The sequence below is a fragment of the Harpegnathos saltator genome, unplaced genomic scaffold (assembly GCF_003227715.2).
Source record: "Harpegnathos saltator strain DR-91 unplaced genomic scaffold, Hsal_v8.6 scaffold217, whole genome shotgun sequence".
NCBI classification, from domain to species: Eukaryota; Metazoa; Arthropoda; class Insecta; order Hymenoptera; family Formicidae; genus Harpegnathos; species Harpegnathos saltator.
In genome coordinates, this window is record NW_020230003.1 from 60,503 (window position 1) to 77,281 (window position 16,779).

Consider the following 16,779-nt stretch of genomic DNA (forward strand, 5'->3'; position numbering starts at 1 on the left):
TGGCCATAGATAAGCCTTAAGAGCTCTTGTCGATATATGTTTAGATTCTTCTACAAAACAGAGAGGAGAACAACCAAGCGATCTCAATAGATTCCCTCGCTATTATTAAAGAACGCTAATCCACTCCTGTGACTTGCATCAAGAGTATGTACAGGGCAAGGCTGGCCCCAGGTACATCCACGCAATCCTCTACTCATCTGTGTTTTTTTCTCTTGGACCTGCCGTTGTAAACTTTCCTAGTACTCATTGAGGTGTACACGGCGGATTTATAGCCAGAATATAGCCAGCACATTGTGTGGCCTTTGTGCTTCCCTGCGGAGTCCTGTTGTGTGCAGCAGGCGTTGTTATCGCCGTTATCAGTAGCATCGTTGCCATCACCGTTGACATTGGATGTAACGAGCGTCGTGGCGTTGGTCAGCTCGTTCGACGAAGTCGAGTGCTCAGGTAATGACTCGTTACATTCTTTCGAGTCGCAATGCTTGTCAGCGCTAGGCTCGAGTTCGCTTTCAGCCGCGTTGCGAGCTGCTTCCGAAAGCACGCCCTGCTCCACGGCCGCATGGCTGTCCTCTGGCTGGTACTGCCGATGGCGCACTGTAGCGAGCTGCAAAGAAGATTCTTGCGATTCTCCTTTCACAGCTGCGTTACCTAGACATGTCTCGGCGTCGCCGCCGCCGTTGTTGCTGCCATCGTCATCGTCGACCAGTCGTCGGTCGGTTACTATTTCCGCCGAGACGCGGGAACTGTTCTCTGTCTTCTTTTTCATCGACTCGATCTTGCGAGTCTTGGCTCTACGCAGCGAGCTTACGCACGCAACGTTGACGTTGTCGCGAACGTTGTTATCGTTGTTGTCGTCGTCATTATTATCGTCATCAACGTCACTATTGTCGCCATCGACATCGCTGTCGCGAGGATTTTTCAGGTCATTGAATACCGTCGGTGCGGGAAGCTCTACGGAAATATTCTCATTCAGCTCCATCACTGCCACCGTCGCCTTCGTCATCGCTGTCGCGACGTCATTGTTTTCCACGTCAAGCCGTTCCTGCTTAGACATAAAACTAAGCCATCGACATCTGCGTGTCGTCGTGGGCGCGGTCGACTCAGACGACAGATCCTGGTTTCCAAAGTTCTCCGGCAATCTTTCCTCCGCCTCCATCAGTGGCTCGAGGCTCCGTTCCTTGACGCGAGGTGTCGCCTCTGACGCGTCTGACAACAATGAGAAGACGTTCTTCTTCACGATTGAACTCCAGGATACCTCCGTGTTTGCGACGGCTTGCGGCTTTGGCTCCTGCCACTTGGCCTCGACCACGGGCATCTCCTCCACGGCTTCCTGCAATTCGGCCATCATTACTTTGGACGGATGGAACGGCGAATATACTGTGCTGTCCTGCGATGACTGGTTGTCCACGTGCAACTTCTTGCTCCTGTGGAACTTCTTGGCGCGCGCGCCAACGATAACAGCGTTTTGACACCACGGTAATATCTTGCATTTGGAGTTGCCTGCTGCCATTGCGTCTATCTCCTCAACTTTTTGCATTGCGTCGATGTCAATGATCTCGACGACACCCGCCATAGATTGAGGAGCTTGTTTGCCAGGTAACGATGACGACGATGATGATGATGATGATGATGACGATGACGACGACGACGACGACGACGACGACGACGACGACGACGACGACGACGACGACGACGACGACGAAGAGGAGGAATTCGTGGTCTTCCAAGTGCCGCGACTCTTGGCCTTCCTCGTAGGACTCACCGGGTACGTTACTTCCAGCTTATCCTTGCGTTCTGTTCCACACTTGGTGTCGAAGACTTCCTCCAAAGGATTGTAAATCACGGTAACCTCCGCCGTATCCTTCGCGGTTTCATTGTCGATCACCATGATGTCCTTCCGTCTCTTGTTTGTCTTAAAGGATTTCGGAATTGTCTGCTGTTCCGTTGCCAATGTCTCTTGCCTCGTCGAGGTTCTTTCGACCGCGGCAGTGACCGTCGCCGCCGATGGTTTTTGAGATGTAAAAGATGTGCATTCCAACTCATGAATCTCGGAATGCTGCACATGTTCCAAATCATCGTCGAAAGATAACGTGTGTTTGCTGTGCTTGAGACACGCTACGTGTAAACTATCATTAGTGCCTTCGTCCGGCTTCCTAGAGGAATACTTGACCGCGGTGTCGGCACGCTCCGGAACGTCGCTGAGCTCGGAGCTATGTATATATTCCAGATCATCGTCCGAGATGGTGTTTTTGCTGTTCTTCCTTTGTTGCGTTACAGAAAACAGTTCCTGATTGTGTGAAAACCGGGACATCGTATCCCTGCCAGTGCGGCCGCCGGTTTCTGTTCGTTCTCGTACTTGCATCATCTCGGAGTCTATGTGAATGTGCTCAATGTCGTCGTCCGACTGAATAGAAAAAGTGGCAGCGTCTTTGCCGGCCGGAAAACCGGCGGCCTCCGCCAGCATATGGTACTCGATGGAACTGAAGTCGTCTAGGGGGGAAGGATTCAACGGTGGCAATTCGTCGTCGTCATTGTCGTCGTCGCTCAAGAGACCTGCTTTCGTTTCCGAGAGCATGGTTTCGAGCTTGGCGTTCTCTCTCGTTTTATCGCTCGTCGATTGCAGTTCATGCGACCCAACCACGAAAGACTTTTCCTTCGCGCGCTTACTTTTTCTGGTCTCGCATGCCGCTCCGTTCTTCCCAGAACAAGAATTCTGCGATGTAACGACAGTCTTTGACTTGTTTCTGCGCGAGGTTGCTACGTTGGACGACCTTACCTTCGTTGCCTCAGTGCCAATGTCCTTCGTTTTCTCGTCGAGACTATTCTGTTGTTTATGCGTATTGACACCCGTCGATTCGCTATATCGTGCGTCTTCGATGATGACATTGTCCTCATCCTCCTTCACTACGTACTTCTCCATGCATGTCGACTGTTCCGTTGGACGTTTCTGCACAGAATCCGAGTTTGACGACACGTTCGCTGATAATCCAAGTTTCTTGAACGATTGTTTCTCGGAATCTTTTCTTGCAGATTTATTCAGCGCTCCTTGCCCGACCACATGTTGTTCTTTGTCTACGGATGACTGCGTCTGGTCTATCGTATTCTTGACGCGCGTCATCGTCGTCGTCATTGCCATCGCCATCGCCGTCGCCGTATTCGTCGTCGTCGTTCTATTTTCCATCAGCGTAACGCTGTCGTCATCATAGCTGACGACATACTTAGCCTTGGCGAAGTTTCTTTCGCGCGCTTCCTCATGATCGTCACGCTTGCCTGATGATGACCTCTTGCAGCACCAGACAGTTTCTTTGGCCCGCGTCATCGGGCTGTTCGGGATCTCACCTTGCTCGGCGCATAGGCTCAGACTCGTTGGCACGTCACGAAAGGCCTCCTCCCTTTCGAAGTCAATCGATGAGACATTGTTACCGCTTCCGGTTGTCGAAGTTCTCATCTCTGCACAAAGAGCTCGACGTTCTGTCAACTCTAATATGTTCTCGTCGGGCACGCTGTCGATCGCTGGCTCGCTGGTCGAGCGCATTTCTGCGCAAATCTCTGTCAGATCACGCAATGTTTGGCCGTACTCCGGCGGTTCCAGATCGCCGAGCGAGGCCGGGCCCTCCTCGGCGCATATGCTTCTAGGTGCCTCCGCCGGTGCAAGTATCTCCTCCGCAAAGTCAAACAACTCTCGACCGGAGTTGCTAACATTGTCCTCCTCGTCGGCTGACACGGTAATAACGGTGCCAAGAGGGTTGACGACTTTAGTTATGGGCTGACCCACCCTCTCAAATACCGATCGCCTACCTATTAACAGAAAAAGCCGTTGGCAGGTATCAATATCGTATGTTTCTCCCATCCCCTTCTTACTCTCACTCACCCCCCTCTTTCTCTCTCTCACCCTCATACCAAACACCCTCTTTCACACCTCACCCCTATCTCACCCTCCCTCCCTCCTTCACTCCCTCTCATCCTTCACTCTCACCCTTCCCCTTCTCTCTCCCCTCTTTCTCACCCTTTTCTAACCCTCTTACCTCTTTCTAACCCTCTTATCCCCTCTCTCCTTCCCTCTCTCTCACTCTCTCATTCACTTACTCACTCACTCACTCACTCTCTCCCTCTCCCCCTCCCTCCCCCCTCTCTCGATATACAAAGTTCAAAGCCTCGAAGGTAATATGATGTATCAGTATAATTGTTATTATAAAGACAGTACATATCTTTCTAAACATTTTTTACTGTTTTCTATTCATACAAAAAACGCGCATTCGAGAGATATGTCTCGCTGTTATTTCTTAGAAATAACAATGCAGTTACAGAAACAAAATGGAGATACCTGCCTCTGGCCAGTTCTGTATCCACGCGAATAGAGATATTACAACACTAATCGAGATATCCTTTGTTATGTACAGGAGTTAAATCAAGGATGGAAGAAAGTTTTACTCATGTTCATATTTTTTGTCTTTTCTTGTTCTTTTTGGTTTAGTCAGGATACACAAGATCTCGCAATGCGCGATGACAGTATTAACATAAAACGTCGGCAAATATTTTGCCTTTCGAGAATCTTATTCGTTTTACTTCTCGATATTATTGTTCTAAAGAACGACAATCTTAGAACAAGCATACATTTCACGCGAAATTTTACACGAATCTTACATATAAATTTATATTTTATGATTTTAAACATGAGTGTACAAAATGTTCGTTTAAATAAATATCGAAAATTAAAAAAATAAATAAAACATGTATACATATTTATTTATATTTATATACATATAATGTAAAATCTTTTTTAAATCCCCATCTATATCTCGGAAGAAATGCATTATCCAGAAAAATACTTCAAACATAAATTGTGTAGCAAAACAGTGACTTTGCTCTAACTTCTAACATGTTCAGACTTCTACCTGAAATATTTTTCCGAATAATGCATTTTTCTACCGAGATATTTCAGGTAGGCATTTAAAATGGATTATTCTGTATACAGAGTTTCGTGTATCTTGACTATCTGAAATACTTCTGTTTGATGATTGTAAAATATATGAAGAAAAAATTGCATTGTTTAAAGTGCAATTATCACAGGAGCATATTTTTAATGATTATTTTTTCGGAAATTTCAAGATCAAAAAGGAATTACACGTTTTGATATAAACGATCTTATAGTTAATCTAAAAGTAATTTCAGTAACCTGTAATAATGTTTATTTGATGATGCTTGATATATGAAATATATATTCAAGAAAAGAAAAAAAAATATAATTACACAAATTCAATAATGCAATTTTTTCTTCATTTTTCTTTTCGTATTATCGAACAGAACAGAAATATTACAAGCGATTAAGATACGTAAAACATATATCCGCTAAACGCTACTGATTGCATTCATTGGATAAATCTAGCGGAAATATTGTTTTTTGACCGATGATTAAACGTGAAAATGAAAGTGTGTATGGTGTATGGCAAAAATATGGAATGCATGCAAATCCGCAATACGAAGCAAATAAAAATTTCTGAGGATCATCAAATCGCGTACAAATATCTCTCCCCCTTTCTCACTCTCACTCTCTCTCTCTCTCTCTCTCTCTCTCTCTCTCTCTCTCTCTCTCTCTCTCTCTCTCTCTCTCTCTCTCTCTCTCTCTCTCTCTCTCTCTTTCTCTCTCGCTCGTACGGAAATATATCGATTAAATTGTTGCGGAGGACAATGTAACATGAAAATTAAACCTAAATAAATGATCAATGAAATAGACTTGTATTCATGATTATGCTCCCCTGAGATAATCCTGCGTTAACTTAATAACCTACTTACCTGGAGCACGGTGCGAAGCGATGGATATTTCGAGCATAGCTTCCGCAAGATCTTCCCTCAACTGACTCTCGCAACTGCCAATAGCCACGTTCTCGTTGTCCGAAGGATCGCCATAAGCTTCCATGAATCTCGGCGATTGCTCGTAACTGCCTACAAAATTGAATTAAATTAATATTTTGAACCTTCTTCGAATTAAAAAAAACTAATTCAGCACGAAAATCTAATTATTTTTGTAGATGTATACATGTGTGCGCACATGATACATTAAGGCTCCTGAGTTCCTATACTGATTCTATATATGAACATACTAACAAGTAAATCTCGGGGAATGTCAGACGCCAAATTATCTCCAACTTTTACAATTACTTTTTATGTCAAAATATGAAAAAATTTGCTATCATTTTTAGCTCAAATTAAATTTTCAATTTTTTTCAAAATTTTTTAAGTTTTGCGCAAGTATACTATTTTACACATATTTAAAACAGTATTTCTTAACAACAGATCTAGATTTATTAAGACTCGTATACATATGTCGCTGATAATGAATCAAATCTGTTTTGCATCATGGTGGATCCAATGTGGCCGACGTCATTGTTGAAAATGTCCGGTTTACGCTAAATAGTCGACGCTAGTCTTCGGCGTTACCATAGACACAGTATATCAAGACTGCACGTTCTCCCAAATTTCAAGAGTGAGGGTATAACTCTCGGAGAAAAGGAACCAGAAGGAACGGAGAAAAAGAAACTCTGTTTGTACTGTTCGTTCTCTCTCGCTCAGTCCTAATGAAAGGGGTATAAGGGCGGTGGTTACTGTACAGCAGAGCTCGGCAAAGTTTACAACTTTCGGCCGATTTTCAGAAGCTACGCTTTCTATCTCCCCTTACCGCGCGACGGATCCAGCAACTGAGGGTCACGGCTCGTGACCTCAGGACCGTTGAGATCATAAGACGCATCTATGTGGTGCCTACTAAAGATACGTTCGGGGAGCGCTAACGCGTCATTCAATCCTTGTATATGTAATGAGCGATAAAAATAGAATAACGTGTTAGCGTTGACAGCGCGCTCCTTTAACGCACCTCAAAGGCTGAAAAATAAATGTATCGATACAACTATATGTATAATATTTCGTACAAACTTGTACAAATATATACTTGTATAAGTATACAGGGTGTCTCAGAACGTTGGCACACGGGCTGCGTAGGGATATAGAGCTAAGTGAGAGGAACAAAAAAGTCCTCTGCAATAATGTGAAAATCGTAATAGTTTTTTAATTATAACAGCACAAAGTTAGGCGTTTTTCACGCCCAGCGCGGCCTATAGATGCTCCGCGGCAAGCAGTGTGCTTAGGGGCTGAGCGATAACGCGTCTCGCGTTATCGCTCTCCTATTCCCCAGGTTTCTGTCATTAATAACTCGATAATTATTGCGAATCTCGCAAAACGGTATGGAACTTTTATGTTTGTCTTAACCCAATCTACCTTCACACTTCGGGTCGTAAACTTATAACCCCCCACCCTGTATACAGGGTGTTTGATAGCTGATCATACAGACGAAAGATGGAGATAGATTGGGTGTAGCTGAGAAGAAAAGTCATGTACCATAATGTCAAATTGGCAATAGTTACCGAGTTATTAATTAAAACATGTGAGCCAACGAGCGCGTAGAGAGCGGAGGGCGACTGCAGTAAGCACGTAGACATTTGATACAGGCGGAGTCAGTGAGTGTCGGTAGACAAGCGCGTGCAGCGAGGGGCAACGTAAACAACAAGAGGCGAGCGAGCGCGAACGACGAGCGAGCGCAAGCGACAAGAGGCGGCCGCCTAGCGCTTTCTACACGCTCATTGGCTCACATGTTTCAATTAATAACTCGATAACTATTGCCAGTTTGACATTATGGTACATGACTTTACTTCTCGGCTACACCCAATCTATCTCCAACTTTCGTCTGTATGATAAGCTTTCAAACACCCTGTATATTTTTTCTCATGTTTTTGCAATTAGAAAGTAACATAATAAGTTTCCTCGTCACCCATGAGGTACTATTGTCGACGCGTTTTTTTTTTTTAACGCGTCGGCAATAGTACGTCATGAGTTATCTTATGTTATCTTCTAATTATAAGAATATAAGAAAAAATATATACAGGGTGTCTCAGAACTTTGGGACACGGGCTCCGTAGGGACATAGAGCTAAGTGAGAGGAACAAAAAAGTCCTGTACCATAATGTGAAAATCGTAATAGTTTTTTAGTAATAACAACCTAAAATTAGGCGTTTTCCACGCCCAGCGCGGCCTATAGACGCTTCGCGGCAAGCTGTATGCAAGCTGTATGTAGGGGCTGAGCGATAACGCGGCTCGCGCTGACCGTCGCGCGGCGACAAAGCGCTAAGACGCCATCGTGACAGTCAGCGCGGGACGCTTTATCGCTCAGCCCCTACGCACACAGCTTGCCGCGGAGCGTCTATAAGTTGCGATGGGCGTGGAAAACGCCAAACATTGCGCTGTTATAAATAAAAAACTATTACGATTTTCACATTATGATATAAGACTTTTTTGTTCCTCTCACTTAGCTCTATGTCCCTACGGAGCCCGTGCCCCGAAGTTCTGAGACACCCTGTATATTTGTACAAGTTTGTACGAAATATTATATATGTATTGGGTGAGTGCAAAAGTTCGTGCGGAGTTTCAATAGATGGAGTTATAAGCGTCGTAAAGTGTTGTCATTAATACTTCCATCTACATATTATATAACGTTGGAAAGGTGACGTCTTCAGCTGTTATTAAAAAAAAAATCATTTGTTTTCATACAAACTGCTTCGAGAAATATCACTTTAAAAATGAGTATCGATAAGGTGCATTTACGGCATGTTATGCTTTACGAGTTTCGGAAGGGAATAAACGTTGCCGCAGCCGTAAAAAACATTCAGGATGTTTATCAGGATGAAGCACCAGCTAAACGAACTGTGGAAAAATGGTTTGCTAAATTTCGGCGCGGAGAATTTAACCTTGAAGACGAGCCACGCTCTGGTCGACCTACTGACATTGATGACAATGTTTTGCGTACTTTAGTGCTCAATAATCCGCGAATTTCAACAGAAGAAGTTGCTACAGCACTAAACGTTGACCGATCAACCGGCTTTTTCGGCGTTTAAAAAAGATGGGATTCGATTTGAAGCTCGATATATGGGTGCCCCATTTGCTGACCGAGAAGAACAAAATCAAGCGAATTTCTGTAGCCGTTTCTTTACTCGGGCGGCTCAATAACGAGTCGTTTTTGGATCGACTAGTGACGGGCGATGAGAAATGGGTCCTCTACAACAATGTTCAGCGCAAACGGACATGGAAACAATCAGGTGAGCATGGTGACGCAATGCCAAAGGCCAGTTTGCACCCGATGAAGGTGATGCTCTCTGTTTGGTGGGATTGCAAGGGCATAATCTATTTCGAGCTTCTCCCCGCTGGCGAAACGATTGATTCGGACAAGTACTGTCGCCAATTAACCAATCTGAATCGAAAAATAAAAGAGAAACGTCCGATTTTGTCAAATCGCAAGGGAATCGTCTTTCATCACGACAACGCCAGACCACACGTTTCGAAAAAGACGCTGCGCAAACTGAAGAGCCTGAAATGGGATGTCTTAACGCATCCACCGTATTCTCCTGATATCGCACCATCTGACTATCACTTGTTCCGGTCATTGCAAAATTATTTAAATGGAAAAAACTTTGACTCTTTGGAGGCCTTAAAAAACGGCGTCTCTTCGTTCTTCGAATCTAAACCGCGCAGTTTTTATGATCGAGGCATCCGTATGCTGCCAGAACGTTGGGAAAAGATTATAGAAAACGATGGAGAATATATCATTGATTGAATAAAGATTTTTGTTTGCCTAATCACTGTGTGACTTTTACTCACAAACTCCGCACGAACTTTTGCACTCACCCAATAGTTGTATCGATACATTTATTTTTCAGCTCTTCTCTTTGAGGTGCGTTAAAGGAGCACGCTGTCAACGCTAACACGTTATTCTATTTTTATCGCTCATTACATGTACAAGGATTGAATGACGCGTTAGCGCTGATCGACGCGCTCCCCGAACGCATCTTTAATAGGCACCACATAGATGCGCCTTGTGATCTCAACGGTCCTGAAGTCGCAAGCCGTGACCGACAGTTGCTGGATCCGCGGTAAAGGGAGATAGGAGGCGTAGCTCCCGAAAATCGGCCGAAAGTTGTAAACTTTGCCGAGCTCTGCTGTACAACAACTGCCTCCCCTGTACCTCTTCCATTGAGACTGTGTGAGAGAGAACGAACAGTAAAAACAGAGTGCTTCCTTCTCTCCGAGAATTACATCCCCACTCCTCGAACACGCAGTCTAAATATACTATGTTTATGGGCGTTACTATGCAGCAAACATGCTCATTTCGAAGTAAAAATCTAGTAAAAAATGACCAAAAATGACCATATATACGAAAATATGACGTGAAAATGTCACAAACAGATAACAATATTTTGACGTTTTAAAATACCTTGTTTAAAAAATAATTGAGCAAAACAATTTAAGCTAAAAATGATAATTCAGATTTCATACTTTGACGTAAAAAAATAACTGTAAAAAATTAGGGACAACTCGGCGTCTAACATTTCCCGAGGTTTATTTGTAAGGCTTCCTAGGCGATTCACCGTAGCCATATTGGATAATAATGTGAGACCAGAAATAATATGCTAAAAATCCTTGCGTGTCATTTCCAAATAAAAATATATTTATATCGAAGAATATATCAAATAACTGAAGAATATTTGTAAAATGCTCTGAACGCCATGCTTCTTGCTTGATCCCTTATGAAAAAAGACCCTCAATTTGGGTGTAATCATTGAAATTTGGGTGTTTGCCATGAAAATTAAATGTTAACCGTCAATATTCGATGTTAGTTGAGTGTTGAGCATCAATGTTGAGTGTCGGTTGGGTGTGACTATCAAATTTTCGGTGTAACTTTGATGTAGGCTCTCAATATTGAGTGTCAATTGGGTGTGACTATCAATATTTGTTATTATCTTGGTGTAGACACTCAATATTAGGTGTCAGTTGGGTGTAACCATTAATATTCGGTGTATTATTGGTGTAGACACTGAATATTTGGTCTGTTCTTTGTAGCTGCACTGCTGAACTGGTGCAATAAACTAGAGTGAGAAAACCTATATTTATCTCACTTTAACTTATTGCACCAGTTCAACAGTGCAGCTACAAAGAACAGACCACTACAGTGGTTAAGCATTGGGCATCAGTATTGGATGTCGGTTAGTATGACCATTAAATTTAATAGTGATTTGAATAGTAATAGATATTTAATAGTGTGTTGGTTAGAGCGTCAATCGTGCAATAGTGCGCGCGTGCCAGTAGTTAGAAAACCTATATTTTGAATAAAATATAATGTTGTATAATTAGTCTTTTATTTTTCATTTTTCAGAATATTTCAAGTTTGCAGTGAACGACAATATACATAAATGAAAGTATATTTTCGTGAAACCCTTGTTTATTCATTGTATTCTCATTTAATAACTCGTAAATGAGGTATTAATCGAATAACTAAATAGGCTAAATATACTTTCATATGATTGTTACATGTTCATTTTAATGGTGTTCCATCAACTAGGTGTAATACTCGAATAAAGATATATATATACAGGGTGTCCCAAAAGTAACGGACTACCCTAATAACTCTTCAGTATTGAAGTTTCAAGGAAAATGATCTGAATAAAAGTTGTAGGGATTTAAGTGAGCTATCTTATGATGACCTTGATTTTGACCTTGACCTCTATTTTCAAGGTCATTCGAAGGTCAACTTGCGTTTTTTAAATGAAGGAACCCTTATTTTTTGTTACACTTTTTTCTACTAGTTAATTTGACAACTTTTGTCTAAAATAATTTTTTTATTTGTCTAATATTTTTAGATATTTGAGGAAAACCTGATAACTTTTTCAATATTTAACTTACGATATCTCGCTAACTATTTGTCGAAAGAAAAAGTGGTACTATATTTTCTTGCTTTATTTAGTCTCAAGAATATATTGTTACAATAGCGCCCTGATTTTTGTTAATTTGATGATTTTGAAATTTCCAAAAGTCAGTAAGTTAACAAAAGTCAGGGCGCTATTGTAACAATATATTTTTGAGACTAAATCAAGCAAGAAAGTCCAGTATCACTTTTTCTTCCGACAAATAGTTAGTGAGATATCGTAAATTAAATATAGAAAGTTATCAGATTTTCCTCAAATATCTAAAAAAAATATTAGACAAATAAAAAAATTGTTTTAGACAAAAGTTGTTGTCAAATTAACTAGTAGAAAAAAAGTGTAATAAAAAATAAGGGTTCCTTCATTTAAAAAACGCAAGTTGACCTTCGAATGACCTTGAAAATAGAGGTCAAGGTCAAAGTCAAGGTCATCATAAGGTAGCTCACTTAAATCCCTACAACTTTTTTTTTTCAGATCATTTTCCTTGAAACTTCAATACTGAAGAGTTATTAGGGTGGTCCGTTACTTTTGGGACACCCTATATACTCACTATGCAAATAGTAAAAACGTTAGGTATTAAATACATAACATATATGTTTAATGTCGTAGTTTCTAAGTAGGACATTAAATATATGTATTTAATACCTAATGTTTACTATTTGCGCAGTAGATGTATATATAGGGTGTCTCAGAACTTTGACACACGGGTTCCGTAGGGATATAGAGTTAAGTGAGAGGCGTCAAAGCACCAAGACACCATCGCGACAGTCAGCGCGAGACGCGTTATCGCTCAGTCCCTACGCAAATAGCTTGCCGTGGAGCGTCTATAGGTCGCGCTGGTTGTGGAAAACGCCAAACTTTGCAGTTATAATTAAAAAACTATTACGATTCACATTATGGTAGTGGACTGTTTTGTTCCTCTCATTTAGCTCTATGTCCCTACGGAGCCCGTGTCCCAAAGTTCTGAGACACCCTGTATACCCTCATTCGAGTATTACAGTTGATGGTTAACTAACTCTACAATTACACTGAAAACGAACACCGTCAAAATGAATGATACAGTTAAATGAAAATATATTTAGCCTATTTATTTATTCGATCAATGCCTTATTTTTAAGTTCTTAAGTGAAAACAACAAATAAACAAAGATTTCACGAACATATGCTTTATGTGTATTGCCGTCTATTGCAAAATTTGAGTGCATTTAATTTCAAAGTTTCATTTTCAAGGTTTTATTTGGGTGTTATTTTGAGAGTTTTCTTGGGTGTTATTTTGATAGTTTTCGTTGAGCGTTAACCCTCATTTGGATGTAACCTTCAATTGACGATCCGAAATCACACTTAATTTGAGTGTTTTTTCGGTGTATAATACCCAAAATTGAACGTTTATACGTGTATAAGTGTATAACACTTAAAGATGAGCATTTTTTATCGGCGTGTAACACCCAAAGTTAAGCGTTTTTTGAGTGTTAACACCCAAAATTGGGTTTTTTTTCATAAGGGATAGCCAATCAACAATTATAAAATGACTGTAATATGAGGCTTAATCGAACACATGTGCAATTATTCCGTATTACCACCTTCAAATAAAAAATATATCATTAAAATAATACTTGTAATCGATTGAGCATGTTCCCAAACTGTTCTATAAACTTTCCTTTTGCTCTAACAACCAATATATACATAACTGCGAAATTAGTATAATATGTAACCATCTTTTTTAACCCTTTAACTGCTGAGATATTAAATGACCAGTATGACCCTCTTTGCTGAGTTATTTTTACAATTATAAAATATTTTATAATTTGCTGATGATCCAGATTTTCACAAATTCACATTTTTAAATAAAGAAAAAAAATACCCGCAAATACACGCAATATCACACACATTGAAAGTCCAAATCGAGTAAACTCGATCGTAGCAAGCCGGCCATTTTTTCCACACTCGAATTATCTCGACCGTAACAGTCAAAGGGTTAAACTACCTTCTCCCAAAATTTTGTCATGTTAATTTTTCACCTATTTATTGAATGCTTCAACAAGAAAGTTTTCGGAGCATTTCGGGAAAATATGTTCAATCGATTGTAAGCGTTATTTTTATAATTATATCTTTCTATTTCGACATAATCTATAGGAAATCTTTAATACAGATTTGCTCACTTCTTACGTCATTAACCGAGAGTTTTGTGGCGAAGGATCAAGAACCTTAAGACTTAATGTTTCTTTTTCTTTCTATTTTGAATTACCGCTTCATATATTTCTTAACGCAATAATCTCAAATTATGGACACTCACTCCCAGATCCGTCGATGACAACTGGCATCAATGGTCTAGAGGATGCATGCGGCATATTAACGGGTTTCGACCTAGCTGGACGTGACCCACCGGAGGTAACTCCGATTTCGACCGCTTCTGCTTCAACTAGATTGACAGACACCCTAAATAACAATCAATATCTTGTTAATGAGTCATGTTCTCCGAGAACAGATTATGAAATTGAGTGAGAAAACACCAACCCACTGGGCGCGTTGTAAGTTTTAAAGACAAACTGCGGTCCCATCCATAATCTCCTATGCGGCCCAGCGTGCGTTACGATCTCTACTTGGCTCAACCAACGATCCTCAGCTGTGTCGTATTCCTGGTTGTTCTTCGGTGCGAACGTAACGCTGAATAACGAATTAGATAAAGGCAATGGTGGGACGATTTCTGATGAATTGGGCGTTCGCAAAAGCGGCCATTGACCCCTCGCTTCGACTTCCAACTCGATCATAGTATCGTCGCAAACCTTTTCTTTTGGTACTCCTGAACCAAAAAATACATATTTTTTTTTAATAAATAAATGTAATTGTAACTCTAAAGGAATATAACAAGAAAAATATAACTCTAAAGGAGTGTAATAAAAATTAATAATGAAAATTTTAATCGATAGAAATTGATGATAAAAATTGTATATAATATGTATTTTGTAACATATGTAGTAAATTATAAAAAAATACAAATTTTATTTTTTTCTTCTTACATACCAGCAGCTGGTTTAGGTTCTAAGTCATATTGGATCAGATTGCCGTGACACGCCATGATAAATAAGGAATCAACGGCTCTCTTGACAACTTTGCTGCTAGATTCCCTTTGCGCATACATCCAAGCTCTCGGCGGAGCAAAGCACACGCAAATCTTCAACGGCAAGGTTCCGCCGTCGTCCGAATGTAATCGTTGTCTTGGCTGCGGTCTGCTATGATACATACGACGACATATGTTCTTCAATCGTATTTTTTATTGTTTCTTATCGCTTCTTACAGGACACAACATTCGGCAATGATTACCTCGGTTGGGAGGAGCTGTTGACGTGATTCAAAGAAGAAGGCTGTCGTATCTGCGATAGGGGATGTAATATCGTTGGAAGAGGATACGGTGGAAGTCGAGGGTTTGTGTACGGATAAACAGACAGAGGTAGCTCCGCGTGAGACACTGGAGAATGAGACCGGGTACCGTCGTCCGTCAGGCCCGCGCTCTTGTGGAATCTCGATAATCGGTTGACTACGTGAGGCGTAGAATGTGTCCGCACACCCACGAGACCACCGTAAGGAGCGACAGGGAAAACGTGAGTAGTACCTCTCACGGTGGAAACTGCGGCCCAACGTGTATCACTCGAGAACACCATGTCCTGGTGCGAAAATAAGCGATATCAAATGAGATGTTCGAGCAGAGCATACATAGACAAAATGTCTCACAGCTCGCGATCTTAATTTTACAGAGAGGTTCTCTGAGCAATCTGAAAATAATTTTTCCTTAGAATGGAAAAAAAACAACTTTATCTGAATTTACTGTTGAGGACTAGACAAAAACTCGGTTATGCAGACAAAGATTCTTGTAGAAGGTTTCTAACCAGTCTATTGTTCTGTTATTTCAACGGAGATCTAATGTTGTTGAATGTTCAAACGAATGTTTCCAATTCCAGTAACAAAAATATCATTTCTCGTCACCTGGTATTCGTCTGATCCTTATTTAATTATAGAATTATTTTTTCCGCGAAAAATGTCGATTTTGTCGGTATTTATGATGCCTTTTCAATTTTTAACGTCACATCTTTACAGTTGAATCCCAAATGAAAGTTCTGTTGAATTTTGTCCAAGAAAATTCTAAGAATTGAAATTCAAGAGAATATCTATTAAACTCTGTTTAAGAAAACTTGAAATTGACCAAAGAAAATAACTTTATTATTTTTTTAGTCGTCTAATTTACGAAAAGTGTTGCCTTTGATCGCTTGTCTCGGAAACTATCGATAACTCGACACGTTCGCTATGAAGAAATTAATTTTAAATTGCTCAGTTTTTACTTTTCGATAAAATGACGGTCATGTGAGATTTCTGTATATGCGATCAAAGTGCAAGCAGTGAATAAAGTATACCTGTACTTTCGCGGTAGTGTCGCCGCGATGTAAAATATACAGGTGGTGCACTGCTGCCAGTGTCGGGCCACCGGGATGCGGTTGAATTCTGAATACATGAAAATCATGTCCCCTTCTGTCCGCTGTCATTAATAGCGCGCCCGTTAAGTCGAACGTCATGGCAACGATCGCGTCACTATGGGCAGTAAAATGAGCAATTACAGTCTCTATATCTGTATCATCCAACTCTTTCTCCTCCTTCGCCGCCTGAAGATCCAATATCGTCACAACACCCGGCTGTGTCACGTCATTGCCTGTACTATTGACGGCCATCGGCGAGACGGAATTCCCTGTCAGACTCGAAGCTACCGTCTCCCCGAGTCCACGGAGACCCTTGCCTAGTGACTTCGCCGCGTATAACACCGTCGCTGTGTAACTCTGTACACCTTCACCCTCGCAACCACCGCTGCTCCTTCTTGCGGGTAATAGTTTTCTTTCGCTATAAACATTACGTAATAGGTAATTATTGGGATCAAATAAGAAATTTTACATGGTCTAACAAGAGAGCCGCATGTTACATGGTCTAACAAGAGAGCCGCT

The 16,779-nt window shown here is 41.2% G+C and overlaps 1 protein-coding gene across 4 annotated transcripts in view; it reads right to left on the reverse strand.

The window, feature by feature from the left end:
* Positions 1-16,779, reverse strand: part of LOC105187788 (serine-rich adhesin for platelets) — a 20,862-nt gene continuing 4,083 nt past the window's right edge. For 3 of the 4 annotated variants that reach the window (XM_025298379.1, XM_011148790.2, XM_011148792.3), the window contains exons 5-11: positions 16,201-16,678; positions 15,116-15,456; positions 14,816-15,024; positions 14,309-14,594; positions 14,088-14,230; positions 5,791-5,940; positions 1-3,795 (exon numbers count right to left, since the gene is read on the reverse strand). In XM_025298379.1, the coding sequence (XP_025154164.1) occupies positions 194-3,795; positions 5,791-5,940; positions 14,088-14,230; positions 14,309-14,594; positions 14,816-15,024; positions 15,116-15,456; positions 16,201-16,678 (5,209 nt within the window). In that variant the 3' untranslated portion in view covers positions 1-193. The remainder of the gene's footprint in view (positions 3,796-5,790; positions 5,941-14,087; positions 14,231-14,308; positions 14,595-14,815; positions 15,025-15,115; positions 15,457-16,200; positions 16,679-16,779) is intronic. The other variant, XM_011148799.2, reaches the window with a different exon arrangement.